The sequence below is a fragment of the Hypanus sabinus genome, chromosome 12 (genome assembly GCF_030144855.1).
Source record: "Hypanus sabinus isolate sHypSab1 chromosome 12, sHypSab1.hap1, whole genome shotgun sequence".
In the NCBI taxonomy this organism is placed as follows: Eukaryota; Metazoa; Chordata; class Chondrichthyes; order Myliobatiformes; family Dasyatidae; genus Hypanus; species Hypanus sabinus.
In genome coordinates, this window is record NC_082717.1 from 103554850 (window position 1) to 103578220 (window position 23371).

At 42.4% G+C, this 23371-nt stretch overlaps 1 protein-coding gene across 1 annotated transcript in view; it reads right to left on the reverse strand.

Moving 5' to 3' along the window:
- Positions 1-1570: 1570 nt before the first annotated feature.
- mei4 (meiosis-specific, MEI4 homolog (S. cerevisiae)) overlaps positions 1571-23371 on the reverse strand; it is a 254031-nt gene continuing 232230 nt past the window's right edge. Inside the window, exon 5 of the mRNA XM_059986607.1 lies at positions 1571-1979. Coding sequence (XP_059842590.1) covers positions 1740-1979 — 240 coding nt within the window. The 3' untranslated portion in view covers positions 1571-1739. The remainder of the gene's footprint in view (positions 1980-23371) is intronic.

Genomic DNA, 23371 nt, shown 5'->3' on the forward strand with positions numbered 1-23371 from the left:
CCTTTCCAATGCTACCATATTCTTCCTATAGTGAGGCGACCCAGGACTGGACACAGTACTCCAAGTGTGGCCTAACTAGAGTTTTATAGAGCTGCATCATTACATCGCGTCTCTTAAAATCTATCCCTTGACTTATGAAAGCTAACATCCCATAAGCTTTCTTAACTACCCTATTTACTATTTATTACTAATTATGCTGCAGTCGCAGGACACCTGACGGTAAATGGTGCTGCTGGCATTCAGTCAAGGGTCGCCAATGGAGACGTTAGTTTAATCTCTCCGTAGGTTTAAAACGACACTGTATTTAAACCCTACCTCCTGCCAAACTACAATTTCCAGATGTCAGACAGACCTCTCACTTTCATTTCACACAAATAATTTAGTGTTGATATGCAGTGGCTGTGCTTTCCAGCAGTATTAAACCCAATGTTAATGCAACATTAGCACGGTGATGGATTTGCCATTTCTGATCAAAAACTATGGCCTAATTTCAATCTTTAGGGTGCTGAGTCAAAATAGATATAACCATATAACAATTACGGCACGGAAACAGGCCATCTCGGCCCTTCTAGTCCATGACGGACACTTACTCTCACCTAGTCCCACCGACCTGCACTCAGCCCATAACCCTCCATTCCTTTCCTGTCCATATACCTATCCAATTTTTTTTTTAAATGACAAAATGCCTCTACCACTTCTACTGGAAGATGAGAAATAATGTTCACCTTAGACATTGTCCTTTTAAGTGTATTAAGGATGGTCTAAAAATTATTTTCCTTACATCTTAGTGCTTTTAAGCAAGTATTCATTATGTGCATTGATAAAATGTCGGGTTTTATTTTTATATAGAGAACCGTGCAAAAATCTTAGGCACATATATGTAGCTAGGGTACAGTTTTGTACCTGTCAACAAGGAACGGTGAGCAAGTTTGTAAATCTGATAGGAGCAAAGGGTGTTGGTAATGGTGAGGGCAGAGTGCCATGGGAGGGCTGTGGGACAGGTGGCAGAGAAGTGCCGGGGCGGAGAGTGGCATGAGTCACCATTAAAGTTTGTTTGATTTCTAACAATTAGTTTATTCATCATTACAGAATGTCCCTCTGGTTCTTCCCACTCACTACCTTCTCACTTCCTCTTTTCCCAACCATGATTACCGTCTTCCTCCCTCAAGGGAAGCACTCCTAGTCCACAATAGAAACCCACATCAGAATTTATCGGGTTCAATGATTACTCACAGATATTATGAAATTTGCAGCAACAGTACAATGTAATACATAAAATTACTACAGTACTGTGCAAAAGTCTTAGGCACCCTGGCTATATATATGTGCCTAAGACTTTTGCACAGCACTGTACAGTCACACCAAATTCATTCTAGTGTTGAGTTAAAGTTCGGTTCTCATGAGTTACTTGACTCCCCTTTCTTTTCTGCAAATTAATCTAGATTGGAATGAAAATGGTTTATACCGGCAGGGTAAAGCCATCAGTAGTTCAGCCTTTTGGAAGAGTTACTATTTCAGAAATGCAATGGCAATTCACTGCTAGCCTGTGGTGAGTATACATAAAATTCTTTATTAGACATTTGAACACAAGGGCAGTTTTCCTGATTTTGTTTTGTACATCACTGCATCTGAACATTTTTAGAGGTCTTTATAAGTTTTAAGTATTTAAAAATTAGCATGCAGGGAAGTTGACACGTTTGAGAGAGTTGAGGCTGGATTGTAAAATATGGAACTATACTTCAGTTCTCTTTCTGCTGTGCATCGAACAGACCTGCTAGTTTCCAAAGGTACACTGTAAACAACGGGAAATCACTTGATAGATGAAGCAATGTCTGGTCTAATCTCTGTTGCAGTTTTTCCAGCTCCACTAAATTCACAGCTGCGGCTCCACTACCTGCTGGCTTCCTGCGCTGCAAGATCTGCTCCAGAATCCAAAATAGGTAGTAGACATTTTCATACGAAGATACATCAAGCTCCATCTGAATATGATAAGAAATACATAATACCAGTTAATCAGACTGCTGACAGCTAGTACCAAACCTTAGCAACTGACGCTACAGTTTTAATGCCTGATTTGGAGGGCGGAGAGGAGGAGGTTGGTGTAAGGGTGTTTCGACACAGAGACGGGGGAACTTAACTCTCCTTCGTGCAAGTGATTCTGCAGATGCTAGGAATTCAGAGAAATACACATAAAATGTTAGAGGAACTCAGCAGGTCAGGCAGCATCTGTGGAAAGGAATAAACAGTCGACGCTCCAGGCTGAGACCTTTCACTAGGACTCTTAAATCCTCTCTATAAATACTGCCTGACCAGCTGAGAACTCTAGTATTTTGTGTGTGTTATGTCTTCTTTGTCAGCCAAGCGCAACTTTGAATTGTAAGCTCCACAACGATTTGCCCGGCTGTGTGATGAACCTGAGGCTGAGCCTCTGGGCTTCATGTCAATGGACTCACTTCCGTTCGAAATGCTGCTGTTTGCTTTTATTGTTTGCACGATATGTGCGTTTTTTTCCTCTCTGCGCATTGGGTGTTTGTTGGTGTTTTTTTTTAATGGGTTCTTTTGGGTTTCTTGTTTTTTGGCTGCCCGTACACAGGGAAATCTCAAGGTTGTATAACTCATACATACTTTGATAACAAATGTACTTTGAATTGCAGATAATTTGATTGCAGGGCACTTGCCCAAAGTAGCAGGTTCCCCTTTAAACACGTTAATAGATATGAATCCCAGGAGGTCATTTTGTTACTTCAATTGAAAGCCTCAGGAGGGAGCAGTGCTGACTTCTCCATTAGGCCAAGCTTGCCTAATGGACATAGATCTGAGTTTGCAATTTACATACTTAACTGTGTTATTATTTGTGGCCTTGCCACTTATGTTTGGAGGATGAGTTGATTACAATCTGCTTTTGTAATCGCATATTTCATGTTCATAATATAAACAGTGATGGATTTATTAACAGTTCCAAGACCCTCCTTATATCTTTCACTGTGGATTTAATTCCCACACCTGTGCAATGAATTCCAGCTTTGTAAACTAATTTATCGGTTAACCGTCTCCAGGATAAGTCAGTGGAATCACAAAATTCAACTGGTATTTGTGGTTGGGAATGCCACTGGTGTGATGCTATTGATGCTTTTCCAGTAACAAATTAACGTTTAATGCAGGCAGTTATTGTGCAATTCTGTTTATCGATGTTGCTGACATAAGCAGTAGCTGACAGTCCAGAAAGTACGGTTGGCTGGCAATCATAAGGAAATCCAGCCACACCATCTGCTGTACTTTGTTTTTTAAAGCACTTTAAAAGGCTTCTCTGCTAATATCAGGACACTTCACATGGGAGCTTCACAGCTCAGTGTCAGCTGTTCAGCTATGGTTCAAAATGCTTGATAAATAGCTAATGCTTTCTACCTGTGAAAGAACAGATCTGCAGTCCGGACATCGAACCGCTTGGTTTGTGTCCTTTTTTTATCAACTTCGCCATATTGCTCATTGCCTACATTCTACCTTCCCAATGCAGCGTAGAGCGTTCCTATGAAACGGTTTGAAAGCCGGAATGTCGTGAAGTGAAGAAGCAATGACCATTTCTTTATATGGGAGAAATTTGTGAGCGCTCGCAGACCCAAAAACCTGCCAAATCATGCCAAATAACACATAAAACCTAAAATAACAGTAACATACATTAAAAACAGCCATGATATGATAAATACACAGCCTATATAAAGTAGAAATAATTCTCTGCAATCATTAAGCACTGTCTAGCGTAGTGAAAATCTCACCCAAGTACTCTTGTCAGTACTCACAGCAGAAACACTCGGCACAAGCGCTCTTGCAGAAGCACTCTCTCCAGTAACGTTTAAGCTATGAAGCTACCGAATCATACCAAATAAGAAATTGTACCAAATAATACATAAAAATACGCAGTCTATATAAAGTAGAAATAATGTATGTACAGTGTAGTTTCACTTACTGGAATCGGGAAGACAGCGAGCACACTGATGATAGTGTGTTAGGCTGAGTTGTTGGAGGTTGGGGTGGTGGGAGGTAGAGGAGACTGGGATGTCATCTCATCGTCGTCCGTTTCCATCAGGGCAGGCAGGTCACCTTCTATGTTTTCCTGCCTTGATGTTGAAGGTCGGGGTTTGTCGTCTGCTGTGGCTTATGTGGAAGGCTTGAAAAACGACAGTATGCTTGACTGCTTAGCCTCGTGCATTTTTCTATCATACCGTTCTTTGTAAGCACTCAAACCATCCTGCCAATATGCCCTAAACTTACGTACCCTTTCAAAATTAAAGTCATACTTTTCTGCAATCATTGCAGCGATGTCAATCGCAACAAAAATCTCATGCAATTGCTTCACGACTTTTGGGCTATTCGCTACTGCGTTTGGTTTCAATTGTTATCCTTTCCTCTTCATCATCTCTTCATCTGTCAGTTCTTGGTCATAGGATGCCAAAATCTCTTCAACATCATCTTCATCAACTTCCACAAACCCTTAACCAAACTCACCGTGTCCTTACTTCATTTACCACGATCGAAACGCTTAATTATGTCTAATTTTACGCTAAGTGTAACACCCTTACGAGCTCTTTTAGGCTTTTCCGATACCTTAGAACTCATCCTGCTAACGGATGCACAAAATAAATCGACATAAAGCACGGATGCTCACAGGCATGTGTTTAAGCAATGGCAGCTAGATTGCAGTTCCGGGGGAGGAGCTTGGCTGCTCGGTGCGCGCGCTGCCTTTTTTCGTAACAGTGAAAACACCTTCTGTTAGCGAAAACAGGTAACTGATGTAGGTCTTTCGTAACAGCAAGGTGTCGTAAAGTGAACGTTCGAAAAACTGAGGACACCTGTACCACCATTGCAAGACTCCAGACTCAATACTCCAATACATTCATTGCAGTATCGGGATACTTCAACCACGTTTCTCTCTTGACAACCCTACCCACCTTTGATCAGTTTGTCAAGTGTCATACAGGAGAAAATAAAACACTGCATCTCTTATCTGCACATATTAAAGATGCACACAGCTCCACAGCTCTTCCCCACTTGGAAGATCAGATCACCATCAGTTCACCTCATGCCCAGAGTACGGCAACATCTAGCTACCACCAAAATAGTACAGAAATGGTCTCAAGCGCATCGAGGCCTTGAAGGGCTGCTTAGAAGTTACTGACAGGTGTGCTCTGTGAACCATAAGGGGGGGACATTAGTGGATTTCTTGATTGCATCACTGGCTACATCAACTTCTGCATGGACGCTGTAATACCATAAAGGACTGTTCGCTATTTCCTAACAACAAACCAATGGTCACCAGTGATCTAAAGGCTTTTTTCAACTACAAAAAAGAGCCTTTAGATCAGGAGACAGGGAGGAATCGAAACATGTGCAGAGGGAGCTGAAGGAGAAGATCAAGGTGGCTAAAGAGGAATATAAGAGAGAGCTGGAGAACAAGCTTGGGCAGAGTAGCACATGGGAGTTGTGGAGAGGCATGAAGAACATTACTGGCTTCAGTCAACCTCGCTGTAGAGCCCCAAGATGCAGCTGTGAATGAGCTAATGAGTTAAATCAACTCTTCATTAGGTTGGCCAATTGCCCTCCTGTTCACACCCCCCTCAGCACACCAGTCCAGGTGCCGAGGCACCCAATGCTCTGTCAGCACCAATCCGTCCCCTTCTCCCTCCTTTCCTCTTCAGTTCAACATGTGGACAAAGGGCACAGGCTACCACCGTCTACATCCCCTCCTTGCCCTGCACTGGCCATCCACAGCTCCACATTCCAACTGCTATCATCCCAATCTTTACCTCCCCCAGCCCCCACCTTCCACCAACTCCCCAGTCATCATGAACTCACCTTCACTACTGAGCAAGTGAGAAAGGCTCTGCGGAAACTCAGACACGGCAAAACATTGGGACTGGATGGTGTGAACCCCAAGGTCCTGAGGGAGTGTGCTGAGCAGCTATGTGGAGTTCTCCAGCACATTTTCAATCTGAGTCTCAGCCTGGAAAGGGTCCCAGATGTGTGAAAAAGATCATGTATGGTCCCAGTACCCAAGAAGGGCTGATCAAAAGTCTTGAATGACTATCATCCAGTAGCCCTGACTTCACACAACATGAAGACCCGAGGGAGGCTGGTCCTGGCTCACCTCCGATCCCTGGTCAGATCAGCCTCCGATCCCCTGCAGTTTGCCTACCAGGAGCACACTGGAGTCAACGATGCTGTCATCTACCTGCTGAACAGAGCCTACTCCCATTTGGATAAGCAAGGCAACACTCTAAGGATCACGGTTTTTGTGCCTTCAGTTCTATACAGCCCTCATTGCTGGAGGAAAAACTTCCGTTCAATGCAGATTGGCACTTCCATTGTAGCCTAGCTAATGGATTACCTGACCAGCAGGCCACAGTTTGCACGGCTTCAGAGCTGTGTGTCAGACATGGCTATAAGCTGCTCTGGGGCCCCACAGGAGGACTGCATTGGCTCCCTTCCTATTGACCCTGTATACCTTGTACTTCAGATACAACACTGAGTCATCATCTGTAGAAATCTGTAGATGTGGTGAGGGACTGCACCTGGATGACAGATTTGAATGGAGCACCAACACAGAGGCTGCGTACAAGAAGGTGGAGTAAGGAAAATTACAGTGGTATGAGAGAGGAGCTGGCCAAAGTAAATTGGAAGGAGATGCTGGCAGGGATGACCGCAGAGCAACAGTGGCTTGAGCTTCTGGGGAAAATGAGGAAGGTGCAGTATAGATGTATTCCAAAAAAAGGAAATACTCAAATAGCAAAATAATACAACCATGGCTGATAAGGGAAGTCAAAGCTAATGTAAAAGCAAAAGAGAAGGCATATAACAATGCAAAAATTAACAGGAAAATAGAGGATTGGGAGCTTTTAAAAACCTACAGAAAGCAACTAAAAGAATCATTTAAGAGGGAAAAGATGAAATATGAAAACATGCTAGCAAAGTGGATAGGAGAAGCTTTTTCGAGTTCATAAAAATAAATAAGAGATGAAAATGGATATTGGTCTGCTATAAAATGAGGCCAGAAAAATAATAAAGGGGGACAAGGAGATGGCAGTTGTACTAAATGAATATTTTGTGTCAGTCTTTACTGTGGAAGACACTAGCAGTGTGCCAGATGTTGAAGGGTGTGAGGGAATAAAAATGAGAGCAATGAAGAAGGTGCTCAAAAAGCTGAAAAACCTAAAGACACGTAAATCAACTAGACCAGATAAACAGCATCCTAGAGTTATGAAAGAGGTAGCAGTAGAGATAGTGGAGGCATTGGTAATGATCTTTCAAAAATTATTGGACTCTGGTAAGGTTGCAGAGAACTGGAAAATTGAAAATGTTACTCCACTCTTTAAGAAAGTAGGGGGGCAGCAGAAAGTAAATTATAGACTAATTAGCCTGACCTCAGTAGTTGGGAAGATGTTAAGGATGAGGTTATGGAGTACTTGGCGGCACAGTACAAGATAGGGCAATGTCAGCAAAACTTCCTTAAGGGAAATCTTGTCTGTCAAACCTGTTGGAATTCTCTCAGGAGATTACAATAGGATAGATGAAGGGGATACCGTAGAGGTTGTACATTTAGATTTTCAGAAGGCCTTTGAAAAGGCGCCACACATGAGGCTGCTTACCAATTTAAGAGTCCGTTGAATTACTGGAAGTTACTAGCATGGTTAAAGCATTGCCTAATTAATTGATAGGAGGCAGCGAGTAGAAATAAAAAGATTCCTTTCTGGTTAGCTGCCAGTGGCTAGTGGTGTTCTGCAGGGGTTAGTGTTAGGACCACATTTTTTATCCTGTATATCAATGATCTAGATGATGGAATAGATGGCTTTGTTGCCAAATTTGCAGATGATATGAAGATTGGTGGAGGGGCAGGTAGTGTTGAGTAACAGATTAGTAATGTTTTTAATAATAGACAGATTAGGAGACTGGGCAACAAAATGGCAAATAAAATGCAATGTTGCAAAATGCACAGTCATGCATTTTGGTAGAAGAAATAAATGTGCAGACTGTTTTCTTTTTTATTAAACTAGTTCAGGTTCTCAAAATCATAGATTTTGTCAATGTGGTCAGCCCGTTATGAGATGTAAGACACTAATTGCTATTTGATCTACTGATGTTCAAAAGTTCAAATTTCAAAGTTAATTTATTATCAAAGTACATATATATCACCACATACAACCCCGAGATTCAGTTTCTTGTGGGCATACTCAATATATCCAGAATAAAATAATAACCATAATAGAATAATGAAAGATAGTACCAACTGAGATATTCAACCAGTGAGCAAAAGACAACAAACTTAGCAAATACAAAAATCAACAAATAAATAAATAAGCAATAGATTCGAGAACATGAGATGAACAGTCCTTGAAATTGAGTCCATAGGTTGTGGAAATAGCTCAGTAATGAGGCAAGTGAAGTTATCTCCTTTGGTTCAAATGCCTGAAGGTTGAGGGATAATAAATGTTCCTGGTGTGAGTCCTGAGGATCTTTCTTCTGATGGCGGCAGTGAGAAGAGAGCATGTCCTGGGTGGTGGGGTCCCTGATGCTTGATGCTGCTTTCCTGACAGTGTTTCATGTAGATGTGCTCAATGGCGGGGAGGGCTTTACCTGTAATGGACTGGGTCATATCCACTACTTTTTGTAGGATTTTCTGTTCAAAGGCATTGGTGTTTCCATACTGTGATGCAGCCAGTGAATATACTCTTCTCCAAAAGTCCCCATTTGTACTTGATTCTCATTGTTAACAGCATCACAATTCAATAAAATTCCTTTCCCATTTCTTTGTCATATTAAGCTTCCTTAGTTTATCTTACTAGTATGCATACATTATGGAAATCTAGCTTGAATGATGTGTAGAATTTGGTATTTAATGGAATTTTTTCATTAAAATGAATTCTGCAATAAATGAAAAGTGAAGTTAATTTTAAAGCAATAATTGTTTCTGATACTATTATGGGCTTGCACTTTGACAGCTTAAATGGAAGACTGGGCAAAAGCAGTTTAATTGTTTCATCGTTTATGCTTGTTATTTGATGTTTCCAGTTCTCTAAATACAAATACTCTTCTGAAACTGGACTACATGCAAACAAAATTGGCTTTTCATGTAAAGATGGATCAAATAAAGTTAAGGTGTTTACCATTACGACTGGTTCTAGTTCAGCAGTTATTCTGCCTATGACAAAAGCTGTAGGTTTGTTTTTTTTCTCATCTCCTTTATTCTCATTTGTATTTTTGTCCAGTGTGTCAGTGACCCTTCTTATGTGTTCTGTCCAAGATATTTCATTCTACCTTCCACTACTACGTATGGAAAGAAAAGCCTGCCCTGCTTTAGATGCCAAGCGCTGTTTGTAATATAGTTGAGTGGCCAGTTTATTTTTGGCTGAGTTTTCAGTCCAGCATTGTCTGCTGGGACGGTCAGTCACGTAAACTACATCTCGCAGGGTGCGGGAGTTGTAAGAGAAAGGCTGTTCAGCTCTGCTGGAAGTTCAACACGGTTGGTAAGTAGCTGCACACTGAGAGAAAGCACATTCATTCTGACGAGGTGATGCATTACTTACTCTGATTCTCATAGGAGAACTACTCTGCCATTTTTAACACTGTTCTGGTACAAGAGATCAGAGTTTACAAATCTAGCCTGCGGGATTGCAAAGAGGCACCTTGACACACTAATCTCTATTCTGGCCCCTGGATTAACAAGGGCAGCATTCTCCCAGCATGTCCATTAAGTAGGACCTGGCTGTCAGGATCCAGAGTCACATTGTGATAGTCATTCAGCATGGGAAAAGGCTCCCTCTATCCACTGAGTTCACACCGGGCATCCAGCAGCCAGTTCCACTAATCCTTTGTGAAACCTGTTAGGTTCTCCTCACATTCACTTCAATATCGCGCCCCCCCCCCCACCAGATTCTATTACCTACCTACACACAACGGGCAACTTATAGCGCCCAGTTAAGTAACCTGCACGTCTTTGCGATGTGGGAAGAAACTGGAGCATATGGAGGAACCCCATACAATGACAGGGAGAAAATACATACTACATCCAGACAGAAGGACTGAACCCAGACTGTAAGAGGTGTGAGGCAGTGGCTCTGCTAGCTGTGCCATTGTGCCATTCATCATTTGTGATAAATTCAAAATTACTATATGTTTAATAAATAATATTATGTACTTGAATATGTTCATCAACTGCCAATCCTACAATGTAGTGCCAAGAAATGAGCACAGTTATGGCCATGAATTGCCTCCCTGTCTTCCATAGTTATAATTTCATTGCACTAAGCAACTTAAGTTCAGCTGATAACATTGCCCTGCTCAACTAATGCAAAAAAGAAGTGAGAGTCTGTTTACTTGGCACTCATAATGATTTGACTGCAATCCCTGGATAATGTGTCTGATGATAGCGTTTCTATGGCCATCAGAGAAAAGTAATACCCTATTATTGTACTGGGATTTGCTATGGAACGCATTTTCCTTTGATTTCAAAATGACTCCATTTATATGGATGATTCAACCAAGCTGAAAGCTCACTAAGTAACACATAGAGGGACCAAAATGCAGAGTCGGAAAGGAGTATCTGAACAATTAAGGTTGCTCACACCTTATGATGCCCAGATTATGACGTCCACTCACTTCCTCCATACTTTCTCTGCTCTAGCCATGCACTCTCTAGAAAAAGAAGCAAAAATCAAAAATACCAAAAAGACACAAAATAAGTTCAGGAAAATTACTCTTCATGCTTCTGAACACGTTCAGTGAGAGCCTCAGGAACCCTGACTTACCCATTCAGAGATGTAAGCTGTATTTATATGGTTGCCCTGATTAAAGCACATAGTGTATTCTCTCTATACTTAATAGTGCTTTCCCTACTGAGCCCACTTCTTCACCTGCCTCATATCCCACACATCTGTCCAAATTCTCTTGAGGAAAATTTCTCTGGAGAAAAGATAGGAAAATGGATGAGCATAAAACAAACACAAAACTGAAATAAATAAATAAAACTAACAGAGTTACCACTGTGCTGTTTTGGAAATAAGCTCCATTGTGATGTCCACTGTCAAATTCAACGCTGAAAAGTGGCAGTAAATGTCACTAATTGTTTTCTGTTTGAGCAAATAACCTGGGATCACAGGCAGGATTGTTAACTTGTCTTAACTCTGCTGCAGTTATCTGGAAGGCAGAGATAAACTGCAGTGAAATGATGCCAGCAATCCCGGAGACAAGTTCTGGGGATGTTAATTAGGACATCAGAGCACAACACTGTGTAGGCATTAAGTTTCCAATTCTGCACCATTTCACTGAAATGGGATCTGGAAAGGATGGTCCCCATACAGTTACTGACACTGAGTAGAAATAAATTAAGACTGCATCTTTGCTGAGCTGTCACATCCAGTCTACAAGCACATGGATCAATTAACTCCCTGAATCTCTCTTTGGTAGCTTGACAGAATGTGAAAAATGGAAGCATTTCGTTCCTTAACCCTGCTCCACATTCAGTAACATCATGGCCAGTCTGATGATAGACTCACTCCCCTTTGCCACACTCCTCAAATCCCCTGCAGTTTAACAAAATACCTACCTCAACAGTGAACACATTAATAGATCAGCTTCCCCAGCTCTCTGAAGTAGAGAATTCTAAAGATTTACAATCTTCAGAAAAAAGAAATTGTTCCTTATCTCATTCCCAAAAAGGAAGCCTTAATTTTGAACCTGTAAACCCATTCACAATTTTCCATTTCAATAAAATTTCATTTTTCTAAATCCATCTGTTCGTTACGTGCTGTGTCGTATGATGTGGGTGATCATAGTCTTTTCATAACCATGATTGTTCTTGGCAAACTTTTCTACGTAAGTGGTTTGCATTGTCTTCTTCTGGGCAATGTCTTTACAAAATGGGTGACCCCAGCCATTATCAATACTCTTCAGAGATTGCCTGCCTGGTGTCAGAGGTCACATACCCAGGATGTGATGTGCACCGGCTGCTCATACAACCATCCACCTCCTGGTCCCATGGCTTCACGTGACCCTGATTGAGGGCTAAGCAGGCACTACATCTTGCCCAAGGGTGACTTGCGGGTTAGTGGAGGGAAGGAGCGCCTTACACCTCCTTTGGTACAGATGTATCTCTGCCTTGCCAACCATTTCCCAAATTACAGAGTACATATATACAGATAAAACCCAGATGTCTCTGAACACAATATTCACGTCTCACAGCTTTAAAATAATAGTGTGCTTTATGATTTTTCCTACCATACATATTCACTTATTATAATCCATCCCCTAACTTTTCTCCCACTGTTTTGTTTTGTGTACGTGGACAGGTACAGGAATGGGAGGGGTCTGGAGGGCTATGGTTCGGCTGCAGTTCGACGGAACTAGACAGTTTAAATGGTTTGGCACAGACTAGATGGGCCATATGACCTGTTTCTGTGATGTAGTTTTCTACGACTCTGTGATAATCACTAAACCTCCCCATTTTCTTTTGTCCTTTTCCAAACTACCCTTTTACCATCAACAAATGCAGATATATACAACTAAGTCAGAAATAAATGTAAATAATTAAGTCCCCAGTATTAATCCTTGTGGTACCTCACTGGCTATAACTTTCTAATCTGAGAGCTATCCACTTTTTGCCTCATGCTGTCTTCTGTCTGTTCAGCCTGCCTGAAGCTAAAAAGGAAACCACTGGAAACACTCAGCAGGTCGGGCAGCATCCGTTGAAATGAGCAGTCAATGTTTCGGGCTGAGACCCTTCGTCAGGGCTGAAGAAGGAGGGGGCAGGGGCCCTATAAAGAAGGTGGGGGAAGGGGGGAAGGCGCCAGGTGAAAAACCAATCAGAGGAAAGATAAAGGGGTGGGGAGGGGAAGCAGGGCCAGATATATAATGTCAGGGGAAAGCACTATGGGTAGTAGAAGAAGGCAGAATCATGAGAGAGGTGATAGGCAGCTAGAAGAGGAGGCAGAGTGAAAGTGGGATGGTGGAAGGGAGAGGGAGGGAATTACCAGAAGTTGGAGAATTCGATGTTCATGCCAAGGGGCTGGGGAGGCCACCCAGACGGTATATGAGGTGTTGCTCCTCCAACCTGAGTTTGGCCTCATCATGGCAGTAGAGGTGGCCATGTATGGACATATCCGAATGGGAATGTGAAGCAGAGTTGAAGTGGGTGGCAACCGGGAGATCCTGTCTGTTGTGGCGGACGGAGCGGAGGTGCTCGACGAAGTGATCCCCCAATCTGTGTCGGGTCTTGCCGATGTAGAGGAGGCCGCACCGGGAGCACCGGATGCAATAGATTACCCCAACAGACTCACAAGTGAAGTGTTGCCTCACCTGGAAGGACTGTTTGGGGCCTTGAATGGTGGTAAGAGAGGAGGTGTAGGGGCAGGTGTAGCACTTACGCTTGCAGGGATAAAGCAGGCAGTCACAGAGGGAACGATCCCTGCGAAAAGCAGAGAGTGGTAGAGAGGGAAAGATGTGCTTAGTGGTGGGATCCTGTTGAAGGTGGCGGAAGTTGCAGAGGATAATATGCTGGATCCGGAGACTGGTGGGGGTGGTAAGTGAGGACAAGGGGAACATGGTCTCTGTTGTGGTGATGCAGGATGGGGTGGGGGCCGAAGTGCGGGAAATATAGGAGATGTGGGTGAGGGCATCGTTGATGACGACAGAAGGGAAACCACGATTCTTAAAGAAAGAAGACATTTGAGATGTCCTGGAATGGAAAGCCTCATCCTGGGAGCAGATGTGGTGGAGATGGAAGAACTGGGAATAGTGAATAGCATTTTTACATTTGGCAGGGTGGGAAGAGGTATAATCAAGGTAGTTATGGGAGTCAGTGGGTTTATAGAAGATATCAGTGGACAGTCTGTCTCCAGAGATGGAACCCGAGAGATCGAGAAAGGGGAGAGAAGTGTCCGAGATGGACCAAGTGAATTTGAGGGCTGAGTGAAAGTCAGAGGCAAAGTCGATTTAATTGACGAGCTCAGCATGGGTGCAGGAAGCAGCACCAATGTAGCGAAGGAAAAGTTGGGGAGCAGTACCAGTATAGATTTGGAGCATAGATTGTTCCACATAACCCACATAGAGGCAGGCATAGCTGGGGCCGATGCGAGTGCCCATAGCTACACCCTTGGTCTGAAGAAAGTGGGAAGAAACGAAAGAGAAGTTATAAGTGTGAGTACCAGTTCCACCAACCGGAGGAGTGTGGTGGTGTTGGGGGAACTGGTGAGGTCTATTGTCAAGAAAGTAGCGGAGGGCTTTGAGGCCTTCTTGATTGGGAATTGAAGTGTATAAGGCTTATTCCCTCCCTTCTTCCCATCCCCCACCCCTTGATCTTTCCTCTGATTGGTTTTTCACCTGGCACCTTCCACCCTCCCCTCACCTTCTTTATAGGGCCCCTGCCCCCTCCTTATTCAATCCTGACAAAGGGTCTCAGCCTGAAACTTTGACTGCTCATTTCAACGGATGCTACCCAACCTGCTGAGTTCATCCAGCTTGTTTGTACATTTTGATTTGACCACAGCTTCTGCAGTGTACTTTGTGTTTACTGGAAACACTCAGCAGGTCAGGCAGCATCTGTGAAGAAGCAGAGGGAACGTTTCAGGTTGACGGCCCTTGAAATTCAGAGGGTGGCTGAAGAATCAATAAAATAAAAAGTATCTCTCTGATAGACTAAGGGTTGTCATGGTGATAAACTGTTGATGAAACTATCTCATTAAATAGTTTAAGCAGACAGTTAAGAAAAAAGAACAAAAAAATGTAAAAGCTATGAAACGCAATTCAGACCTGTAAGAGATTCTCAGCAGACTAGACAGCTTCAACCTGTCACGTTAACTTGGTTCATCTCTCTACAGATGTGTCTTGACAGGCTGAAACTTTCCAGCAGTTACTGCTTTAATTTCATTTCCAACATGTGCAGGTTTTTAAAATTAATTTCAAGGCGCTCTTGCCAAAGGTCAGAAGGTAAGTTAGCTGATGGACCTGAACTTTTTAGCAATCTTCAGTAGGTGTTCTGTTATGTTAGAACAGTCTGTACAAACTCACACCTAATTATCACACTATTAAGTTTCTTTAATGTCAGTGATGTGAGTTTTCCTGGCTTTTTAACAGCTTCCACAACTCTCCATTTCTATTATAAACTTCTGAAAAGAATAAAATAAAATGGATTCTGTCGTGGTTTCTTGAAATAACCAGGAGATGCAGAAGATTCTTCGAGAAGTTTAAGCCTTCATTTGCAAACAAAAGGAGACAATTAATGAACGTGTCACTAATTGTCCCCCGAGCCCCAGTTCACAGTATTCTTTATAGTAATTTCTTATCTTAGTTGCATTAGCATATACTTGTTCTAGTGCCTTGACTGGTCCCCATACCATCACACCATCACACGATCCTGTCTAGTCTACTCCCTGGAACACGTGTCCCCTTCTCGGCCTTGACTGGTCCCCATACCATCACACCACTCCACGATCCCGTCTACCACCGTTATCTCTACATGCTTACTTTCACTGTCAGCTACATTCTCAAGGCATTGATGTGTTCAAAAGTACAGAGACAATAGAGAGATTTCATTCTGGCTGATAAGTTGGATACATAGTAAACACAAGGCTGGTTACATAGTTTTGGTTACACAGCGAACAATGCAACTTTATTCTCCAATAATGCTTCGTAAATTAGGCTAATTGTTAGAAAAAATACAGTGTCTGATTCAGGCAGGGAGCTTTAAAACATCTCTAAATATGGTTTTAATATTTCTGGTCCACAGATGTGTTCTCAGCTGTCATCAACTTTTGCACACCAAGACTACTTGATCACTTGACAGTTCTGGCATACTGTGGGGTCAGAGCTCTAAGGTGTGCTCTTAGAGAACAGCAGAGTATGACTGTAAGGGGAATCTATTGGCATGACCCAAGGCTCTGGCCCATTATATATTACCTAGACTGGGGGTCGGCAACCCGCGGCTCCGGAGCCACATGTGGCTCTTTTACGTCTGTGCTGCGGCTCCCTGTTACTTTGGGAAATAACTGGTTGTGGCGACCCTTTTCCTGGCACATCCGAACCGACTCACAATTAGATAGCCTACGGGGGTTTGCGAGCACAGAGCTTTGGAGCCTCTGCGCCATGGGGGGCAGGTTGAGGGAGGCTTAAAAGTGAGGCTGAAGATTTCGAATAAGGTTTTTTCCTTCGACTGCAGTTACCGACTCCGTGTCGTAATTTTAGCGCTGCGTGTAGCACACCGCTACATGGTCAGTATTTAATTAAAATGTATTTTATGTTAGTTTGTTAGTTTTTGAAATGTAAATCTAAATTTGAAGATTATGGTGATCTTGTACAATCTAAATAAGATGTTGTGGCGACCCATTTCCTGACACATCCGAACCGGCTCACAATTAGCCAGCGTTCAGGCTAAGGGAGATAGCCTACGGGGGTTTGTGAGTACGTGTCTTTTGCAGCATCCGCGCCCATGGGGGGCGGGTTGAGGGAGGCTTAAAAGCAAGGCTGTTTAGTTCGAATAAAGCTATCTTTGACTGCAGTTTACTGACTGCGTGTAGCAACCGCTACGTGTTTTTATCGCTGGCTGTCCAGAGGGGAGGTGCTGAAACGCTTTGTCGCGTGTCTGGAAGAAGTGAAAACTTTCCTGGGCAGCAAAGGACTCAACTTTCCTGAGCTGGAACAGCCAGAGTGGCTGGAAAAGCTACACTTCATGGTAGACATGACAGCGCACCTGAACACGCTGAACACAGCTCTTCAACGGGGTAAGGACGTACAGCCCTGCACATGTTGGAGGATGTTTTGGCATTCGAGCGCAAGTTGACGTTGCTTGCCAGAGATTTACAGAAAGGCACATTGTCTCACTTGCCCAATTTGAGAGAGTTCAAACAATGTCACGACATGATAAATTCGGAGTATTTACATTCTGCAATCATCGCAATGCAAACATCGTTTGGGAAACGCTTCTGTGAGTTCAGAGAGGAAAAAAACACATTATCCTTCCCGGTCACTCCCCTAAGCATTGATCCATCCCTACTGAATACGACTGCATTGGCAGGTGTGAGTCAACCTGAACAAATATGATAAATATTTTAATTGCCTATTATTTTACGTATATTCATATGTTTTCATTGTTCAGTGAAATAGTCCTTTTATTTTTCAGGTTGACAGCCGGCTGACGTTATTTTTGGTTTGCTGCTGGCGGCAAATTTAAGTTTGGCGTTTTTCATAAATACAAGAAGGACTCAAATAGACGTTGAGTATTTTACTTAAAAGTAACCTTTAACCTAACGTCTTTTTTTCGGAGTTCAAAATGTTTCTGTTGCATGCAGAAATGTAATTTCGTTTTCTCTGCAGGAGTTCATCAATTTCATAAATGCAACACATTATAGTTTGTTTATACATAGCATAAAGGCAAAACAAAACGTTGTATGCAGTGTTATTTCATTTTAAATGTCAAACGGGTTTTGCGGCTCCCAGTGTTTTCTTTTCTGTGGGAAACGGGTCCAAGTGGCTCTTTCAGTGGTAAAGGTTGCTGACCCCTGACCTAGACTATCACAGCTGCAGTAAATACAGACACAAAAGAGATTACAGATGCTGGAAAACAGTGTGTTGCCACAGTAAATATAGGACCTTCAAAGACATCTTAGAGTAGTCAAATTCCTAAGACAGCAGTGCATATCCTCCTTTATGAAGATTATTTCCCTAAATGGGTCTGCCTATTGCAATGAAGTTGGCCACGGCCTTGAATGTGTTTGATAATGTATGGTTTAAAGGGTGTCACAGAGTGCCTGTTTAAAAGCCCCCTCTTGTGACTCCCACCACACCAGGGTCACCGCTACAAGCTGGGGGGTGGCGGTGGGGCCAAACCTTGGACACGAAAAATAGACATTGCACATTTCCACAAATGACGATGTCCCAGCTGTGATGGAGGCTGAGACTGGGAGGACATGAGAGCAAGGGAACCAGCTGCCCCAGATGAGGCCTGGGTCTTGTCATAATCAGGTTTTTGGCCATGCTTGTATTAAGGACCTGAAAAAAAACTACACAGTTGGAGGACAGGGTCAATCAGAGGTCTGATGGAGAATCAGTGACAGGTTGGGCAGTCAAGCTCAGTGCCGTACTTGGACAAACAGTCATCATGTGACAGTCCAATGTAGGGTATACTGGAATTCCTTGGCCATAATCTTTACAGAGGCACTGATTCATGGGGAAATGCAAGAAAACATGTTGGGAGTATGAAATACACTGAGAAAATGCTGGAGATACTGAAAAGGGCAGACAGCATCTGTGGAGAGAGATTGGTTCAGCTTTACATCCTCTAGGATAGGTGGAGGGGCCGTTAGTGCTGAGGAAACAGAGAGTCTGTAGAGAGACTTGGATAGATGGGCAAAGAAGTGGCAAATGAATTACAATGTCGGAAAGTGTACGGTCATGCACTTTGGTAGAAGAAATAAACGGGCAGAGAATTCAAAGTTCTGAGATGCAACGGGACTTGGGGGTTCTTGTGCAGGAAACCCTTAAGGTTAACCTCCAGGTTGAGTCGGTGGTGAAGAAGGCAAATGCAATGTTGGCATTCATTTCTAAAGGAATAGAGTACAGGAGCAGGGATGTGTTGTTGAGGCTCTATAAGGCACTGGTAAGACCTCACTTGGCATACTGTGAGCAGTTTTGGGCTCCTTATTTAAGAAAAGATGTGCTGACATCGGAGAGGGTTCAGAGAAGAGTTTAGAAGAATGAGGGGGGACCTCACTGAAACATTTTGAATGTTGAAAGGCATGGACAGAGTGGATGTGGCAAAGTTGTTACCCATGGTGGGGGAGTCTAGTATGAGAGGACATGACTTGAGGATTGCAGGGCGCCCATTCAGAACAGAGAAGCGAAAACAATTTTTTTAGCCAGAGGGTGGTGAATCTGTGGAATTTGTTGCCACGGGCAGCAGTGGAGGCCGAGTCATTGGGTGTATTTATGGCAGAGATTGTTAGGTATTTGAGTAGTCAGGGCATCAAAGATTATGGTGAGAAGGCCGGGGAATGGGACTAAAGGGGAGATTGGATCAGCTCATGATGAAATGGCGGAGCAGACTCGATGGGCTGAATGGCCGACTGCTGCTCCTTTGTCTTATGGTCTCTCCTCAGAACAGTTCTGATGCTCCATTAACTCTTCCTCTCTCCATAGACACAGCCTGACCCACTGGACATCACTAGACTTCTCGGTTATTCTTTTCTGGTACATGAACATGTCACTGTGTGATTTGAGAAATTGTGCAACTTTGCATGTAAATTCCTCAGGAAAGCTGCACAACCCTTTCTGCTGACTTATGGCACATTACCAGCTCAATATGGCAACAACAGAGATAGAGGGCATTCAGGGGCAATACACACAAAGTAGTGGAGAAGCTCAGCAAACAGGGCAGCATCTATGTAGGGGAATAAACAGTAGACATTTCAGGCTGAGATCCTTCATCAGGACTGGAAAGGATGGGGACAGAAGCCAGAGTAAGAAGGTAAGGGAGAAGGAGAAGTAGAAACTGGAGAACAGCAGAGACCACGGAAGAGCAGTAACAGAAAGTGTCACTGAATTCCCATTGAAGAGGCGATTCTTTCCACATTCCTTTCAAGTCCTGATGAAGGGTCTCGGCAGAAAACATCAACTGTTCAATCATCTCCATAGATGCAGCCCGGCCTGCAGAGTTCCTCCAGCATTTTGTGTGTGTTGCTCCAGATTTCCAGCACCTGTAGAATTTCTTGAGTTTAGAAACAGAGTTTAAGTTCTCATTATAGGTTCTGACATCACTTTTATTGATCCAGCTGCTAATTAACTTTCATAAGAAAGGCAAAACTGATGATCAACAATCAATAGATTTCCGACACAAAGGGAATCCAGGGAAGGACAGTAGGCATGAGGTGGACGATGAGTTACAGTCTTACTGAATAAACAAAGCTGGCACAATGAACCAAATGCTTCCCCCACTTTCGCTTGCCTATGTTCTTCATTGTACATCATTAATTTTCTTAAATCTGTCTGCCCTAGATAAATGAAAATCCTGAGCTAGCCTTCCAAATTACTTTCTAGAAAGATTCAATATTGTTTTGAGAAGCTGTAAAGAAAGTAAGACAGTAGAACGTTCCACAAGGTTTCATTTATCTCTGAATTCATTATTGCTTCTTTTTCTCCCTAGGGGTTGAAAGTGATAGCAACTATCTGTGCAGAGTAATACTGTCTGTTTTTATAGTTTCCTTTGAAAGTCTTTGTGTATGCTCTAAGCATGCAGTCTGTCATATCCTGACTCGCTCTATTATCTTCACGGTAGTCATTTTTAACAGTCTGATTACAATGACTCACTGTCAGACTGCTTATCATCCTGCTGATTTCTGCTTGTCAACTCGCAATCTACACTGGATAAAGGAGTTGATACAGCAAAACAAAATGTTAAAAAGTTTGTTGAGCAAGAACTATGCATCTAGTCTTGTATGGTGACATTAATAGGAACACCCTTAGTGGTTAGAATTTAATTATTTTCTGTTGTTTCCTCCAATGTTTTGATATGCAGCAATCACAAGTCATCAGTGGCAGATTCTCATTATGGTGAATAATACTATTCCATCGTCAATATCTAGTCTGTATTTCCACAAATGTATTCACAGGAAATTAAATCAACGATAACAAATTCATTGACTTTTGCTCATAATACATTGCAGAAGCTATGAAAAATAACAGAAAAGGTGGTATCTAAAGGTAGCAAATGGAAGAGTCTGCCTCTACTGTGAGATTGGCGCAGAAGAGTTTGGAACTTCAATGGCATTACTTCAGAATGAACAGTAGGATCACCAATAACCTACTGCAAACAAGCAGGAACCTAAATCAACTAGCATGTTTTATCTTACAAAACAGTTTTCAAAGATTAGGAGAATAGCTTCTTTTATGTCGTCAGTACAAAGAAATAATGCTTGTCACAGACATTTTCAGGGCTTTTTCTGCCGTACCTAATGATAATCACTGTCTGAAACTTTGCCGTGCTCACAACAAGGGATGTGGGATTTGTGTGAGCAGGGAAGCAACTGCGCAAATTCTCCACCATCAGACTACAACACATCTTGGGCCTAAATCGGAAGGTACAAAATAGAATCCATAACCTAATCACAATGTGACAGCCAAATGAAGAGAAGAAGTGATTAGGATTAGTAAGAGGCAAAAAAAGTATAGGAATTAATTTTAATATTTTTAAAATTTCCAAAAATAATTTAAGATCTGTGTCTGTAAATGCTAATATAATAATTCAGGTCGTAGCTGAACCACTACTCTGAAAATTTACTTGGGTATTGTTCAGTAGTGAGTAAACTTCCTGTGCTCTTAAATACTTAAAATAGAAATGTTCCATCCAGCTTTATCTCGCATGCAGCATGTGAGTTCACGATTTCCACCCATTATTAGTAAGTGCCCTCAGACTAAGGAGTTAGTATACTCCAGCAGAATATCTATTGTCTAACATATTACTAGGACTGTGTAAGTAATTCTGGGGGGTGTGGCAATGCCTACACAGAGCATAAATCTTAGGATGACAGCATTCATCAGGTCTCCCTATCAATCCACCAACACCCATGGTGCTGCCCACCTGGACATTATGATCAGGCCTGAAGTGTGTGAATACCTAACAATCGCTAGTAATTGGGTAGCTACCAGGGCAGGAGATACAAATGGTTTTTATTCTGACTGGAAAGATGTACTGAGTGGTAAGCCAGAGGTCTCACAGCCCAATTCATTTTCAGTTTATATATTTCACTTGGATGAAGGCACCAAGGAATGGTCACTAAGTTTACTGACGACGCAGAAGTAAGACAGTAAGTTGAGAAGACAACGTGAGAAAGCCATTAAGATATATCAATGGGACAAGGATCTCTCAAATGGAGCATTCTGACAGGCTGCATCTCTATCTAGCATGGGGGGAGGGGGCCTATGCACAGGATCGAAAGAAGTTACAGAAAGTTGTAAAATTAGTCAGCCCCATCGTGGGTACCAGCCTCACAGTATCCAAGCCATCTTCAAGGAGCGGTGCCTGAGAAAGGCAGTGTCCATTATTAAGGGCCCCCCATCACCCAGGCCATGCTCTCTTCTCATTGTTACCGTCAGGAAGGAGGTACAGAAGCCTGAAGGCACACACTCAACGATTCAGGAACAGCTTCTTCCCCCGCCAGCTGATTCCTAAATGAACACTGAAACCTATTCACTTATTACTTCTGTTTTTGCACTACTTTTAATTTAACTATTTAATATAGATATATATGCTTACAGAAATTCATTTTTCCCCGATATTTATCATGTATTGCATTGTACTGCTGCCGCCAAGATAACAAATTTCATGATATATGCCGGTGATATTAAACCGAATTCTGATTCTAATGAGGAAAATTATAAGTGTCCATTTTTCATGGAATATTTAATTTAAAAAATCGAAATAGTCAGAGGATGCAGAGGAATCTGGGTGCCCTTGTACAGGATTTTCGAAAGGATAGTATTGTATGCAGGCGCAGTGAATAATTATAATTTTCTGCTCAGAGAAGTGACTGCTTCATTCATATAGTTTATTGATGAAACCACATCTGCTATTCTGTGACCAGTATCGATCTCCTTATTTGAGGGAGAATGTTAATGAGTTGGATGCAGTTCAGTTAAGACTCACTAGATGAAGACCTGGAAGGGTGAGTTGCTGTATGAGGAAAGTTTGGACAGGGCAGGCATGTGATTAAGGACCCTGAAAGACATTGCCATTGTAGATATGGAGAGGAATATTTCCTTTTGTAGTGGAATCTACAATTAGGAGTCAGTTTAAAAATACCAAGTTACCCATTTGACACAAGGATTGTGATGGACATTCACTTTTCAGGGCCTGAGAGGCTTATCACTAAACTCAGCTTTTGAGTAAAGCTGCATGACCTTTCCATGGGACAGAGGTGTTGGTGATAAAGTTAAACTTCTAACAAATATTCTTTGCTCAGCTTTTTATAAACAGGAACCAATCTCCAGTTCTTGATGTAAGTTGCAAGGAACAATCAGTTTGAAGTTGGATGCATAGCTTTGCGAAGTAAAGTGACCAGGTGATTTGTCTCTATTAGCAAAACCCAAGACAATGGGGTTATATCACTTAGCACACCAAACATTGCTACAAGTTGGAATGGTTGTGTACTCAGAGGCTCACCCCTCACAGTATTAATTGCGAATGTTTGGGATCTGTCACCAGAAGCCTTTAAGACCATCTGAATGGCTTCATTTGTCACAGCAAAGGTATCTGGTAAGTATCACATGCAGGTGACCTCACCTAATTAAAAACAGTATACATACCATCATAGTTTGGGGATTGTTTGGGATGAGAAGGAGA